The sequence below is a fragment of the Phyllopteryx taeniolatus genome, chromosome 13 (assembly GCF_024500385.1).
Source record: "Phyllopteryx taeniolatus isolate TA_2022b chromosome 13, UOR_Ptae_1.2, whole genome shotgun sequence".
Classification (NCBI taxonomy): domain Eukaryota; kingdom Metazoa; phylum Chordata; class Actinopteri; order Syngnathiformes; family Syngnathidae; genus Phyllopteryx; species Phyllopteryx taeniolatus.
Window position 1 is genome coordinate 20262572 of NC_084514.1, and position 17125 is coordinate 20279696.

A 17125-nucleotide genomic window follows, 5' to 3' on the forward strand; every position below is an offset into this window, starting at 1 on the left:
GAATGACCAATAGTAAAAAAAAAAAAAAAAAAAAAAAAAAAAAAGCCACAACACAGCAGGCAAACCCACCAGAGAAGCAATGCAGTTAGTTAATACACACCACCATGCACAAAGAACAAAATTACATGACTACATTACTATCAACCCATTAATCCCCCATTTTTATTCCTACAAGGCTTAAGATAGAAGACATCAACGAACATGGGTGGGCAAACGTCTGTGCTTAAGGGCCACATTCGAGTTTTAAAATGAACAGATAGGCCACATCCATCATAGACAAAGTAAAAAAGAATTTGTTAAAAGTGTGTATTCGAAATATGTAGTTATAGTTTGCATTTTTATATACTTTTAGAAAAATATTTCTTTGCACATATAAAATGGATGCATTCTATTAATTATCTATTCATCATATGAACTCTGCTCTAATGTGAAGAGAAATGTCGCCTTGCTCCAGCCTCTTTCTCCCCCTGATATTATAGTACCACAAAACAGACCAAATATGATGTATTTGGTGGTGCCAATTGCGTCAAGGTGGAACATATCTGTCATGTTTGTATATATGGCTTCACTTTGGAAAAATAGTTAGGCGCTTCCTACCAGTCGCCAACCAGGTTGTATTCAAACTGTGTCCGTGCATGCAGGTTTTTATTAAATTGTCTCTCATTTTCTCTCAAATTGCTTGTCCTCTCCCTTGTTTTTTAAGGGTTCACATTTTTCCCAGGACATACATTTTAAGATTTTATTGATTTGATGAAATGAATGCAACAAATATTCCAAGACTCTTGATAATGAAAAAGCTCTTTGAGCCGCTTTAAAGAATGGAGCGGGCTGTATTTGGCCTCCGTGGCTATATTTTGCCCACCCCTTAACTAACAAGTCATATAAACACAAAACCCCAACTGGGTGAACATGCTTGATCAATGATCAGGTGACTGTATGTAATCAGACTCTCTCGATGTAAGAAGAAATTACATTAGCCAGCACACAAATACAATTTTAATGGTAATTTGACTCCTTTATGGTTTGGTTGTTCATAAACTAGTATTTTATTCAAATGTAGTCAATTCTAAACACCTTGATGTTGACTGTAAGCCACAGGTGTCAAACTCAAAGCCCGGGGACCAGAACCGGCAAATTATGTGCATCAACTTCATGTTTTTTGCTAAAACACCCAAATTGCAAATTGTCTTCACTTTTAATAACATTGAGATATTGCAAGCATTTTTTTGTCACCAAACCCCCTTTCAAAATACATTGAATAGTTTATTTTTTAACAATTTTTTTTACTGGCATCTGATTTCAAAACTAGCTATACATCAATTTGTTGGGTATATAATAATATGGGGCGACCATACATTAATATGGATTCACAATCATAGTGGCCCACCGAAGGAATCCATAACGATGATGTGGCCTGCGACAAAAATGAGTTTAACACCCCTGCATCAGCTATAGCAAGGCATTGTGGTTTAAAAAAAAAAAAAAAAAAAAAAGAAACAATACTGTGAGACTTTCAATGATGTTTACAGCAATCCCGAATGCTCCCTTCAGCAGACGAGGCCATGAAAATGTGCTCAACCAAACAGAGCGTGAAGTCTATAGTCTCCTCTACTCCAACCCGAGGAGTTGATGAGCCTTGCACTGGGCTTGTCTCAAGCGCCAACAACCAACCATACAAAGTCACAGTTGCCAGGCACGCATGGTACATGAGAAGCGAGAACCTTTCCAATGTGTTCCTCTTATCGAATGATCCAGAAAGGACAAATATTTTACAGAACATAGCAGCAAACTTAGCAGTGATTTTCCAAATAGTAGTTTTATCGGCAACATTTAAGATTCATCGGATGAGCTCACTATTAATAGTTGCTCGCTTAAGTATGGGTACTACACCTCAGTAAAGAATTATAAACAAAGTTTTTGAAAGCCAACGCATCGGGACCAATTTGGAGTTAGTATCTTGCTAAAGGATACACACTCTGTTGAGTTATTTCGATGAGTTCCGAGTCCCACATATGCACTATATACTGTAGACAAAATTGTTGATAAACTTAGGAATAAGAAGTTATGGCCATTGTGTCTTCTCTTTTGGAAAGATTCTTTTGTGGGATTTTTTTAAGCTATTCATTGAGGGCAATTTTGAGGTCATAGGTTATTGATGTTGTAGTTCATCACAAACTGATGGGATTGAGGTATGGGATCTACCAAACCAAAGTCAGAAAAGCATGCCTTTATGGACATAAAACAATGTGTCTCAACAGTTTCCGTCCACATATATATATATATATATATATATATATATATATATATATATATATATGTGAGCCGTATCGGTAGTGTACTCTAACAGTAGCCAATTCATTTTAACATTAGAGTACAGAGTCATGCAAATGTTTAGTGCAATGATGGTTGCAGTTAGAACAGGTCCCTTTTGAGCTCATAGAACTAACAGAAGCCACAGAATTTAAAAAACTCAAGGACCAAACAAACAGCCATTCAAATAACCATAGCAAATAAAAAAATTAAATATATATATATATATATAAAATAATAAGTTGACTGTCAATTGTAGCAGAACCTTCATTTAGCAAAAAAATGGAACTCACGGTTGCATCATGCATGTGAAACTGAACAAATGGAAAAATACAGTAAATGCCTAGAAAAGAATGTTCGGCACAAACCAGCAAAGAAAATATATTGAACAAAGTATACGTGTGCTTCAAGGCGACCTGTATAAGTCACTGTGCACAAATATAGGATATTCTGTTTAAGAATATATCAATGAAACGTATTTAGCAGTTGCCCTAACAATTATAATAAATAAAAATGTGCAGTTGACTCGAATGTAGAGCAGTTAACCAGCTGCTCCATCAAATTACTTACAGCACAGCACATGTATATTATACCGGGTGATTGAAAAGTAACTCCATATTTTTATGTACTTGTAATTTATTTCTGAACTATGATTCTTACAAGAAATGAACATGAGAAGAAAGTGTATTGCATGGAGTTTTATTTAAAATTCGATATGGGCGCCAGCATTAGCCACCAGTTTCTCAAGCCGCCTGGGAACCGCAAGAACTGATTTCACAAGGAACTCTTGTGGGATGGAGGACATAACTTCTCGTATTCGCCCTTCAAGTTCTTCCAAAGTCGTTGGTTTGGTAGAATAGACTTGCTCCTTTAATCATGGAAAATACACAAAAAAATTGAGAAAAATATTACAACATATGAATAAATTATAAGTATTTTAAAATAGGGAGTTACTTTTCAATCACCCTGTATGTATATATATATATATGTATGTATGTATGTATTTATGTATATATATATATATATATATATATATATATATGTATTTATGTATATATATATATAATGTATTTATGTATATATATATATATATATATATATATATATATATATATATATATATATATATGTATGTATGTATGTATGTATATATACACACACACACTTTTACACCCCTCCTGGAAGCCGTCACCTTATCGTGGTGGAGGGGTTTGTGTGTCCCAATGATTCTAGGAGCTAAGTTGTCTGGGGCTTCACGCCCCTGGGAGGGTCACCCATTGCAAACAGGTCCTAGGTGAGGGATCAGACAAAGCACGGCGAAAAGACCCCTATGATGAAAACTATAAATGGATCTAGGTTTCTCTTTCCCGGACGCGTGTCACTGGGGCCCCCCTCTGGAGCCAGGCCTGGAGGTGGAGCTCGAAGGCGAGCGCCTGGTGGCCGGGCCTGCACTATGGGAGGAGTTTGGTGAGGCCATGGAGAAAGACTTCCGGACGGCTTCGAGGAAATTCTGGTCCACCATCTGGAGTCTCAGGAGGGGGAAGCAGTGCACCATCAACACTGTGTATAGTGGGGATGGGGCGCTGCTGACCTCGACTCGGGACGTTGTGAGCCGGTGGGGAGAATAGTTCGAAGACCTCCTCAATTCCACCGACATGCCTTCCCATGAGGAAGCAGAGTCTGGGTTCTCTGAGGCGGGCTCTCCTATCTCTGGGGTTGAGGTCACCGTGGTTAAAAAGCTCCTCGGTGGGAAGGCCCCGGGGGTGGATGAGATTCGCCCAGAGTTCCTAAAGACTCTGGATGTTGTGGGGCTGTCCTGGTTGACACGCCTCTGCAACATCGCGTGGACATCGGGGACAGTGCATCTGGATTGGCAGACTGGGGTGGTGGTCCCCCTTTTTAAGAAGGGGGACCGGAGGGTGTGTTCCAACTACAGGGGGATCACACTCCTCAGCCTCCCTAGTAAGGTCTATTCAGGGGTGCTGGAGAGGAGGGTCTGTCGGGAAGTTGAATCTCAGATCCAGGAGGAGCAGTGTGGTTTTCGTCCTGGCCGTGGAACAGTGGACCAGCTCTTCACCCTCGGCAGGGTCCTCAAGGGTGCATGGGAGTTCGCCCAACCAGTGTACATGTGTTTTTTGGACTTGGAGAAGGCGTTCGACCGTGTCCCTCGGGGGGTACTGTGGGGGGTGCTTCGGGAGTATGGGGTACCGAACCCCCTGATACGGGCTGTTCGGTCCCTGTACGACCAGAGTCAGAGTTTGGTCCGCATATCTGGCAATAAGTCGGATTTGTTTCCGGCGAGGGTTGGACTAAGCCAAGGCTGCCCTTTGTCACCAATTCTGTTCATATCGTTTATGGGCAGAATTTCAAGGTGCAGCCGAGGCGTAGAGGGGGTCCGGTTTGGTGGCCTCAGTATTGCATCTCTGCTTTTTGCAGATGATGCGGTTCTGTTGGCTTCATCAAGCTGTGATCTCCAACTCTCACTGGAGCAGGTCGCAGCTGGGATGAGCGGCTGGGATGAGAATCAGCACCTCCAAATTTGAAACCATGGTCCTCAGTCGGAAAAGGGTGGCGTGCCCTCTCCAGGTCGGGGATGAGATCCTGCCCCAAGAGGAGGAGTTCAAGTATCTTGGTGTCTTGTTCACGAGTGAGGGGAGAATGGAACGGGAGATCGACAGGCGGATCGGTGCGGCGTCTGCACTGATGCAGACTTTGTATCGGTCCGCTGTGGTAAAGAAGGTCTCAATTTACCAGTCGATCTAGGTTCCTACCCTCACCTATGGTCACGAGCTGTGGGTCGTGACCGAAATAACTAAATCCCGGATACAAGCGGCCAAAATTAGTTTCCTCCACAGGGTGTCCGGGCTTTCCCTTAGCGATAAGGTGAGAAGCTCGGTCATCCGGGACGATCTCAGAGTAGAGCCGCTGCTCCTCCACATCGAGAGGAGCCAGGGGAGGTGGCTGGGGCATCTGATTCGGGTGCCTCCCGGACGCCTCCCTGGTGAGGTGTTCCGGGCACGTCCCATCGGAAGGAGACCCCGGGGACGACCCAGGACACGCTGGAGAGACTACGTCCTTTGGCTGGCCTGGGAACGCCTCGGGATTCCCCCAGAAGAGCTGGATGAAGTGGCTGGGGAGAGGGAAGTCTGGGCGTCCCTGCTAAAGCTACTGCCCCCGCGACCCAATTTTGGATAAGCGGTAGTAAATGGATGGATGGATGGACACACTTTTACATCTGTGTTTTTATTACTGAAATTATGAGGATGCCCTTAATAACTGAGTTTTGCTGCATTCTAGTGGTTTAGGAGGGAACTACAAAAATATTTTGTGACAGTTGCTTAGCATTATAAAAGCAGCTACCACTTAACCATGCTTTTACTGTTAAAAATTTTATTTTGGCACCAAACTATACTGTCAAAATGTAAACAATGCAAAAATTGGAAGCTTTATAATGGAGTTGTATGCTTTTTTTTGGAGAGAAAAAAAAGTGGACTGTTGTTTCCTTCTGTTGAGCTGAGGCAGTCCCGGAAGGAGGTGAAGTAGGCACAAGGAGGTCACATGCAATTTTATGGCGAGCAGGGAAGGAGGACGAGGGAAGAGAGGAGGAGGTCAATCCCACAACCCTTAGAAGGAGAACAGCGAGAGGAGGAGGAGAGGGTCTCTCAGATAAGGGAACAGGTGGGAAGTTATGGGAGGAGGAGGGGTCTTCAATAAGTGGCAGGCTGGAGGAGGGGTTCACGTTCAAGAGGAAACACTTTCAGTCCAGCAGCAAGATGATGAGTTTCAGCCCAAAAAATAATTTCATTCCATAACAAACCAGTTAAACAGCCACAACGGAAAAAATGGTTGTTGATGTTTGTGTTTTGTGAATATTTTTTCTTTTCCACTGGTGTTGTTGGACTGTTGTTTTGCCCGTTGTGAGCACTTTGTCCACTGCGATCCTCACCTGGCGTGGTAGACTTTCGTCCAAAGTAGCCCAGGACATGGGAGTAGAGGTCTCTTAGTGACGCATCACCCATTGCAGCCCGCCCTTGCCGCTGTGGTGACGAACCTTGGGATGACCCCTGACCACGGGGGTGGGGCTTGGTGGACAAAGCATGAACCACAGTTTTATATACCCCACCAAGAAGAGCCCCCTGGTGGTGTCGGGAGACGGAGCTGCCGGGCTCCTGGGAGCGAGAGCGGGAAGCCCGAGAACGCAAGGCAGACCGTCCCAATCGGCCTCGCACCCCTGATGATGCACTCGAACTGCTTGGTAAAACCTCAAAGTGTGTCTCATGCACCAAATTGGATCCCACACAGGATCCTGGATGCTGATGTTTGTCCTTGTCCGCTGCTCCGGTGCCAGTCCTGATTTCCGGGCCTCCAACACCTACTGTACCCTGAGGCCCAGTGACATCTATTGCCAGTCTCTCATGGCCCCCTACTTTGTGACTAACAGCAGCCACAGAGGTGAACTTACCGGCGCTGCTTACTCCCTGCTTCCCTCCTGTTCCTGCCCCAGCTCCTTGCCTATCACCAGCGGAGTGGCTATGAGTGTGAAAGTGACTGAGCCGACGCAACCTGGCTTTCCAGTGGGCTTCTTTATTCTCAAGGGGGTTGTGGAACTGGACTGACTCAGTGGAAGGTCTGAAGCTAACATGGACACTACTGGAGTGATGCTTTTTGGTGTTACGTGTCATCTTGGGCTTGGCTGAGTCTGAAGTTTGGGTGGGTTGAATTGCTTCACTGGTAGATGCTACTGTATTAGGGTCTGGTCTCATGAAACAGGGCTTTTTGTTTGTGGCTGTGTCTTTATCATCCTTTTTGTCTCCTCCAATTTCCCTCCAATAATCACCTTTTCCTTCCCAATCTGCTCCTTCAATTGTATTTCCTCCACCTACTTCCCCTTTGTCCTTCTCATTATTGAGTCCTTCTAAGTTCCCTTTTGCACTTAGCGATGGCCACTGACACTGCATTTCAAGACACTCGTAGATGCTGCGCTGTTCTGTCTCAATCTCCTCTGTTGAGTCAACACTACTGTGTCTAATTGAATTACTTACTTGCCTATCTTCCTTAGAAATCTGTCTGTCAATCACCTTTTGTGCCTCTCGTATGAATTCTGTTTCCCCAGTAATCATATCAGTTTTCACTAATGCAGAAGTTCGAATGTCGTTTTCTAATTCAAGACTTGCTGCCACTCTAGCTGCCTCATTTCTCTCAGCTGCTCTGTGAGTGAGATAGTCCCTAATTGAGGAGAATAAATCATCCTCATTTGGTACAATGCCTACTTCACTCTCCTCTACATCAATCTCCTTGTCAGCAGAAAATGTAAAGGCAGTATCCCAGTCGCTTACCCAATCAGAACTTGAACCGCGGCTTTGATAGCCAATGTGGTCACACTCACTCACATCATCAAGTCCCTCAGAGATTGAGGAAATAACACCATTGGGGAGTGAAAGGGGAGTAGGAGAGGAGGAGTGGAAAGGACATGGGAGTGGTTGAGCTGCTTGGCTATTGGTTGCAAGTAAGGTAGTAGCAGTGGGGTGACGGGGGTTGGGAATTGTACTGGGATCCCCCTGTGGATCTTCACCTTTGACCCGCTCGGCGATAAATGGCTCCATGATATCAGAGGCACTGCTGCTCCTTGCAAGAGAAGAAGGGGCTGGGTTATCCGGCTCACAAGTGCCTCCCTGGAACACCTCTGAACAAGAGGTCGGAGGGGTCTCATCGCTCTGGGACGAGTGGCGCATTCGAGATGGGCGAGATGTCAGCGTGATTGGTGGGTCCTCCAGGTCTGGTAAATGGGCACATGATGATATATTAGTGTGATTTTTACCACGTTCAAAAGAGAGAAACACACATACTCCTAAAAACATGAAAACATAAAACACAGATTGACACGATGGGTTTGACACCACATTCAAATGTTGCCACTTTTTTATTTGTCCATGTAGTTGTCATTTTCACTTTTCTAATTCTAAGGTGTGTTCTGTGGAAATCTTAAACAAAGGATTAAAAAAAAATGCTTTGAAAAATACAGTTCCGTGGAAGACGTATTGGCCCCCTTCTCAAATTCTTAGATTTCTGCATAGTTTCCCCACTTTAATGTTTAAAGTCATGAAACAAATGTAAATATAAAACAAAAATAACTCAAGTAAGGATATTTTTAAATGGTGATTTATTAAAATGCAACAAAACTCATACCCTTGTTTTGTTTCTAAATACAATAAATATGTTTGAAGTGCTGAAAACCTGAAGAGACTGAGAACAATATAGTACTGAATTGGTTAAGACTCTTTCTTCATCTCTTTTGGCCGGATCTTTGGGGCGGGGCTAAAAACTAGCCCCATGATGTCAGCGCGCTGGGGCATGTACTTTTTAGCATCAAGCCCTCCCCCACTATATAAACACCAAGTGCCCCTATTCCATGCATTGGCCATTCGGCAGAATTGCCCTTTCCTGAACCCAGTGCCCCTATTCCATGCATTGGCCATTCGGCAGAATTGCCCTTTCCTGAACCCATTACGACCAGTATAGTGCGCAATTGGCCATCAAGCAACACCCACAACTCAAAAAACACAACATCATACCTGAAGTGTAATATATTTTGTGATGTTTGGGCTACAGTATCTCTGCAGTCTGCTCCCCTGCGCATTGTGTTGCGAGGTAGTGGAAAACCGGATGAGATCCACCACACCACAGTCCCTGCCACCCAACATCTCCTTACCAACTTGCCAGCAGTTAGAGAAGCAGCTGGAGGTCTGGCACAATGGCGTTACAGCTGTTGGCCACAGGTGTAGTGAGGCGAGGAGGCGGGAAAAAACAATCATCCGGCTGTGGCAGCCGAGGTAAAGCTGTCGGCGGCCACTTCTCTCTCCTTTTAGGAGGAGCTGTGAGAGGAGGCACGTCTTTGGTAGACAGCTGAAAGTTCCGGGGAGGCGGGATTTTGAGAGCATTTAGCGACACGCCTACAGCGTCTGGAAGCTGAAATAATGTCTCAATTCTTGACCATTTTGAAGCCTGATTCCACATACATCGCAGTTTTTTTTTTTATCCTTTCATTCATGGCCCGGCTTGTTAACACAGACTCGTTTCGGTGATGTGTCAAATTTGCAAGACATTTTTAGGTCTGTTTGGTTACACTTAAAGGAAAAAAACTAATAAAGTAAAGTAATGCCCCCCCCTGCTCATGAATTAAGTGAAGCTAATTACATTTCTTGGAAAGCTGAGTTTATTTTCACTGACCACACCGAAGCCTGATTACCTCCAGACCTGTTCGATTAAGAAATAGAACCTGTTTGACAAAATGAAGTCAGCCATAAGATCTCAAAAAGCTGCAAATTCAACAACAGATGAGAAATACAGTAATTGAAATTGATCTGCAAAGGATTAAAAAAAACATTTCTAAAGCTTTACAAATCCACGGTGAGAGCCATTAACCTCAAATGGAGAAAACATGGAACAGTGGTGAACCTTACCAGGAGTGTCCGACCAACAAAAATTACCCCAAGAGCACAGCAATAACTTATCCCGGAGGTCACAAAGAACCCAGGACAACATCTAAAGAACTGAAGGCCTCCCTTGCCTCAGTTAAGGTCAGTGTTCATTACGCAATAATAAATAAGGAAGAGACTGGGCAAAAATGGCATCCATGGCAGCGTTCCAAGGTAAAAACCACTGCTGACCAAAAATAAGGCTTTACTTACTTTTGTAAAAAAATATAATAAATAAATAACAAATAATAAACCATCTTAACATCTTAATGATTCCCAAGACTTTTAAGATAATATTCTATGGACTAACAAGACAAAAGACTTGCTGTGATTGATGGAACCATAAATTCTGTTCTTTACCAGAAAATCCTAAAGGAGAACATTCAGCCATCAGTTCGTGACCTCAAGCTGAAGTACACTTGGGCTCTGCAGCAGGACAAAGACCCAAAACACACCAGCAAATCAACTTCTCAATGGCTTGGAAAAAAAAAAACATTTTGGAGTGATGTAGTCAAAGTCCAGACTTGAATCGGTTCGAAATGCTGGGGCATGACCTTAAAAAGGCCGTTCAGGCTTCAAAACCCTTCATTGTTCCTGAATTAAAACAATTCTGCAAGGAAAGGTGGGCGAAAATATCTTCACAGAGATGTGAAAGACTCATTGCCAGTTATAGTAAACACTTGATTTCAGTTGTTGCTGCTGAGGATGGCCCAACCAGTTCTTAGGTTTAGGGAGCAATTACTTTTTCACGCAAGTCCAGGTAGCTTTGCAAAGAATCAAAAATCACCATTAAAAAAACACCTTTGATATTTCCTTTACTTAGCTTTCCCTGATATTTATTTATTGTTTGATTTTCTTAAACATTTTAGTGGGGAAACAATGCAAAAATGACAATTTGATGAGGGAGACAATACCTTTCCATGGCACTGTACATACGTAAATACTGTAAGGCTTGCGCCATGGAAGACAAATTCTGTTGCAGTTTGAAGTTTATTTAACAACTGTTATACACATTTATTTGGTAGTATAGTACCAACCTAATTGACATTGTGTTGTTGTTTGACATACTGTATGTTAATAAGCACACAAGGATGGGCACATGCACTTTCAAATCAAACAGCTAGTGAGGACAATGAAGAAAGCCAAGTCATCACGAATGCCTAATGTGCCCTCGGGTCAAATTACTCTTTAAAACTAATCTCATACTAGTCTTTAAAGTGATATCACCTCAGACTTCATTCAGTAAACATTTAGTCAATACATAAAGATGTGGGGACATGCATCCATTTGAGCAGGCAGCTAAATGAAAGTACATCTCAATAAATTAGAATATACTGTCGTAGAAAAGTCAATTTATTTCAGTACTTTATTTATGTACTTTATAGTACATTATATATATTTATTAAAAACTTGGTGAAATACTTTTATTAAAAAAAATAATTTAGTTTAGTTTCTAGAGATGATGGATATTGTGTTTTCGTTTGCAGTAACCTATAATCATCAAAATTATACATATTTTTTTAAAAATCATGAATAATTTCATTCTGTGTGTATTGCATCTCTATTTCACTTTCTGAAATCAACTACCTAATTAAATTAATCTTTTAACAGTATTCTAATTTATTGAGATGTACCTGCATACCACCTACCTAAAGAACCGTCTAAATGTCCTCAACCAGACCACAAACAGATGAAAAGGTGAAATCTTTCACAATAGACTAGGACCAGTCAATCTGTTCTTTCAGTAATCCAAAAAGGACAAACTGATTTATGCACATGCATACATTTGTCTGACAGATGAGTGAAGGATCTAGGCACACAACAGCAGAAGGCAGACAGACAGGAAGTGCAAAGAGTGTACCTGCCAGCTGGTCGGCTAGGGGGGGTAGTAAAGGGTGGTGGTGATGGAGGAGGACAGGAAGAGGCGGAGCCAGAGCAGGAGCACTCTTGGCACTGCGGATAAAGGCTGAGGACAGCAGAGAGTCCCCTGTAGAACAGCTACGCAGGGCTGAAGAGGAAGGACGAACAGGTAGAAGAAATACAAAAGAAGGGGAAGACGGTAAGTAGGAAAAGAAATGAGGAAAGTGCAAGTGAGATAAGATGAATAGTAATGCATGTACAGTATGTGTTTGGGAAAATAAATAGAAAAGAGAAATGGGTGGAAAGTGAGGTGAAGAGAAAGGGAAGGTGAGGGAAGAGTGAGCTATGGTTCACCCTGGAGCGAAACTAGTGAGAGGCAGGTGGCAGCTGGTAAATCCTCTGAAAAGCCCAGTACAAAGTTTTAGAGCAATACACTGTTACTAGGCCTGTCACGATAGCAAATTTTCTAGGATGATATACTGTATCACGATAAACGATGTTGTTTTTTTTTTTAATGCCTCTGAAGTCATGAAAATAAGGCCTGCCGTCGAGCTGCAAGACTGTGCGGTTGGTCCAAAAAAAGCTCTAGCCACCCTTATTACAGTCTTTTCCTCTGGATTATGGTCCAATATTGTCATGAGTATTGTGTCAGCAATAACATAGTTAGTTCTACATCCATTACCCTTATTATTAATAACATAGCATCTAAATATGTATATGAACATTTTCCACACAACTTTTTACACTTGAACACACTGACGTCAACATTAAAAACACGCAGTATTTTGCAACAAGATAAAAAGTGTATGTTAAGCAGCATTTATACTATTTTTTTCAAGTGAGGCAATCCGTGGCATTATAGATGTACAGTGGAACCTCGATAAAACGGACCCAGATATAACGGATATCGGATAAAGGGAACCGTAAGGACTGAACAAAAATAGTTTTCATTTGTCATGTGCCGCTGACAAAAACGTCACTTTTAGAATTGGCCGTTGTTGTTTACTGGCGCTGTGGCGAAATTCAGAGAATGGGATTGACATATTTCCAGGTCACAGATATACAATATGACTAGAGCCAATTACAAAACACTTGCCTCCCGTGCCTACGTGGTGGCCATGTTGAATTTGGGGCATTGACGTGGCGACCATGTGATGATGAGCCATGAGACTGGCATGTCGGTAGTTTTAACTCTGAGCAACAAAAACACAAGTCTTTGGAGTTTTGAACACGCTATTTTTGGTACAGTAACCTTTTTTTTTTTTTGGTCAAGCCGTTCACCTTTGGCAACGGATTTGAAACTAGGAAGCACACTAATTCCTTGCAGCTCATGAAAGCGACTCTCCTATGATGAGTACTGTACGTCAACACCGGTATAATAAGTTTGGATAAAATGTGAAACTTTCAAACATTTTCAAGCTTTTTTTTTTTTACATTTATTAATAACTTTGGACTTTGGCGTTTTAGGCCACACAAAAAAAACTACAAAACAATAATTTTGTGCTGTACAGTAAAATGGGTGCATATGCCCCCCCCCCACCCCACCAAAAAATAAAATAAATAAAATAAATAAGTGCTTCAATGGAAAGGACAATCGGCTATATCGGACGACCCATGCGGCCCTAATAGTCTGTTCTATCGAGACTCACTGTATTGTCAAAATCAGGCAAGAGAAGCTGGAAGCCTGCGGGCCACTTATACCTATACCGTCAGTGTGGTCTGCAAGTTGGCGGGTGCTATGTGAATCAGGTCCAAAAAAAAGTAATATTGCTGGAACAAAATCTTTTTTTAATGCCAATACTGTACTTGTTTTTGGGTTGCTACATATTTTTCAATGCCAAAATGTACTTTCATCCATCCATCCATGCATTTTCCTTATCCTGGTTAGGGTCGTGGGAATGTACTTTCAATTCCAAAATTTTATGGTAATGTTCTGGCTCCATTCTCTGGGGAGGTGAGTATCTGGCAAGGTAGTGAGCCATGTGCAAAAAGTTGGTTGGTCGGACAGTGCGATGTTGTGTGGTGACGCCTGGGGATGCGTGCCTGGCCATTTTGGCGTATCTCCCCAGCTATGGTGCCCATTCGATTCAGCTACAATGAGGGTCCAATGCACTCATGTGCACCGTTGTACTCCACATCCCGCAAACAAATGAAAAATATTTAACCATAAGAACCTGAGCTTAGGTTGACTGGTGTTTCAATTAAAGGGGCCATACGCAGATGCCCATGTTTTGTTTCAAACTACATTACATATGTTTGAAGTGCTGAAAACATATGCAAAGACTTATAAGTGATGTCACTGAGTGTTGTCTTTGGGGGTTTCTTCACAGCTCTTACATTGTTTCTGTCATCAGCTGCTGTTGATACCCTTGGCCGACCTGTTCAATGTCTGTTACTCAGTACAGTTTCTTTCTTTTTCAGGACATTCCAAATTGTTGTACTGTCTCTGCCCAATGTTTGTGCAATAGCTCTGATAGATTTGCCCTCTTCCCTCAGCTAACAAATAGTTTGCTTTTCTCCCATAGAGTGCTTTCTGGTCTTCATGTTTGCTTAACACCAAATGCAGTTTTCACAGGTGAAACCCAAAGCCAAAAAGAAGCACTATCTAATGTTTAAACAATCAATCTAAAAGGAAACACCCATCAGTCATGTTCCAATACTTTTGCTCACTTGCAAAGTGGGTGGGTTCAAACAAAAGGTGCTCTGTCCTGAGTTGTTTAACACACCTAGATGTAAATACCATGAAATAAAAGCTGGAATTCTGAACTTGTGTCTCATATTCATCTTTTGCTCTTAAACCAAAATGTCTTCAATACACAACAAAAACAAAGGAATTGTCCTTGCCATTCCAATACTTTTGGAGGGGACCACTTAAGCATCTCATTCACTGTTTGAATTTTCCCTATTTTGTGGGCAGGGCTAAAACACAGCCCCGTGACATCACCACTATATAAGGACAAAGTGACGTCATTTCATTTGGCTGCTCAGTTGAGTGTTAGCTCTGCTTAGCTTCCATAACAAGCTCCATTTACCACTCAAGCATGCAGTTAGCAAGCTAACGATGGCTACACCCCGGAAATGCGTCTTCGCTGGATGCCTCAATTTACAGAACAGCTCTGTGACGTTTTTTAAGATACCAAAAAATGAGAAAATAAAAATGCGATGGATTGACTTTTTAAAGACACGCGGTTGGCGAGCTGAACATCAACGCGACTCTGCAGTGCGCATTTTATGACAGATAGTTACACCAGAGACAACAACATAGTTTTGTGGGTAACTTGATACTAGTGAATGGGGCAGTGGCAACTGTCTAACTACCTGGGCTTTCGGACAGTAGGAGAAAGCCCAGGTAGTTAAACAGTTGTCGTCAGGTGCCGTGTTTGGCTGTGATATTATGTGACTAACAACGAGGGTAAGTTGACCTGTGAGTTTATTTTTATGATTATAGTCCAAAATAACCATTCAATTTTGAAATTGAGCCTCCTAATGTGATTTTACATCGTAAGAGCTACCACCCCCTCAGTATGTTTGATTCCTTTTGGCGCATCCATTCAACACACACACACACAGCTTCTGAGAGCTGAGAGGTGGCCCTTATTATTCAAGTTTTGAAACTTGATTTTATATACCTAGCGATTTGTTTTATTCATTCAAATTTGGCAGGCTTGTTAACATTACTCTTTTCTGTGGTGTGTCGAATTTACATGCTTTTTTTTGGGCCTGCTTAGTGCCATGTTAATGGAGCAGGATGTTGGGTCTGTGCTGATCTATTTGTCTCTTGTGAAAACCTGAAAATTGCTTGCCCACAAGCGCTTTTTGAGTACATTTTTAATTACTTTAAGGCAATGACAATCTCACCTCCAAAATTATAGGCTCTAAGAAGTGACATCAAAGGTGTTTAAACAAACTCGTTTTTCTCTGGCGAACTACTTCAATGGACTGCTCATGAGTCAGTCATGGCTTGATCCAAGCTGACATAGGGTAAGAGGCCGGGTACACCTTGACATGATTACGAGTGAATCACACTGCTATCCAAGACATCATAGTTTTCGTGGAACAGTGACAGGAAACACAAAAACACTTAGCATATCACTCGCATAACTTTAATTCTACAGCATTTTAAAGACATTTTATCTACCATGCAGGTGTGAATATTGAACTCAGGTCTTATCATTTTCAATTAGTTCCCAAAACCATAAAAGATAAATTCATGAGGGAAGTTTCAGACTGATATGATAAAATCGCAAAGGTAAAAAAATGCAGGGACAATTCAGCCTTCTTCAATTTAAGTTGACTTGATTAACTGTCAGAGAGGAACTAACTAGGACAGACTTAAAGCCAAAAGGGAACTTAAGAAAAGGAACAATCCATTTGGCTGTTTAGAAAGAAACAAGGAATAAAATTCAGTTGTCATAGGAACTCCATTGCGATTCTCACCCGATGGCAATGTTTCTAAAGATGAAATAAAAACATGGGCTGGATTTTTGTAAATAGAAAATAGATTTGTGGCTGTTTAATGTAAAAATTATTATTGAGTAACCAAAACTCTTTAAACGGCTGAAAAGTTAGGCTGTTTCGTCAAATTCCTGTAAGAGAGTCAGCACTTGAATGAGAAACAGGAGCCATGTTGTATTTTCACAAATCAACAGAGGTCTGGGCGTTTCTGCAATGAATCTGAACAACGGCAAAGTTCAGAATCAGGAGGACGACTGCCACTAGGCAAGATACTCACCTACGGTCTTTTGGCGGACAATGCTCCGGGCCTTTTCGATGCCTGGCGAACCAGCTGTGGTGGCACTGCGTTGTCTCATGGCAGCTGCCTGACCTGGTTGGTCTCTGCTCCAACCTTTAGAGAAGGAACGATCCACGATCTGCCGCTGGCCTTCCGAACCTATAGCTTAAGTATTGTGAGAATATTTTAAGTACAGAGTAATACATCTTTAAGAACTAGGCTTTACACGATCAGGATTTTTGGGGCCGATCACCGATCAGCGAATTTAAAAAAACGATAACCGATCACAAGATGGAGCAATGTGTCTATTTAAATGACCTGTTCATTTACTGTATATACTTGTGTACTTAATTGCTCAAAAAATATATATTTACAATAAGTAATGTATTTTTGTTCATCTATTTATGCCAATGAGGCATAGTGACAGACAGAACAAATGAATGGTCTTCTATTAGATGGCAGGAAGTACATACAGTAATTAATGTATCCACTTTTTGTGACATTTTTGTTTGTTGGTGTGCCGTGAGATTTTTCAATTGTAAAATATGTTCCTTGGCTCTATAAAAGTTGGAAATCACTGCTCTAGTCAGATCGTGTATTCTTATCAGTCAGGTCAAACCAACATTACAATGTGAGAGAAATAATGGGTGCTAACTTACTGTAATTCAATTACTTTATTTTAATTAAATTACTTCACCCACAGTTTAGAGCATGATTCTACAGAACGGCGGCATGTTTACGTACAACC

At 41.8% G+C, this 17125-nt stretch overlaps 1 protein-coding gene across 8 annotated transcripts in view; it reads right to left on the reverse strand.

Moving 5' to 3' along the window:
• Nucleotides 1-17125, reverse strand: part of ralgapa1 (Ral GTPase activating protein catalytic subunit alpha 1) — a 92625-nt gene that overhangs the window by 45275 nt on the left and 30225 nt on the right. For 4 of the 8 annotated variants that reach the window (XM_061793737.1, XM_061793736.1, XM_061793739.1 and 1 more), the window contains exons 17-19: nucleotides 16378-16542; nucleotides 11647-11793; nucleotides 6257-8086 (exon numbers count right to left, since the gene is read on the reverse strand). In XM_061793737.1, coding sequence (XP_061649721.1) covers nucleotides 6257-8086; nucleotides 11647-11793; nucleotides 16378-16542 — 2142 coding nt within the window. The remainder of the gene's footprint in view (nucleotides 1-6256; nucleotides 8087-11646; nucleotides 11794-16377; nucleotides 16543-17125) is intronic. The other 4 variants (XM_061793740.1, XM_061793738.1, XM_061793741.1 and 1 more) reach the window with 4 other exon arrangements.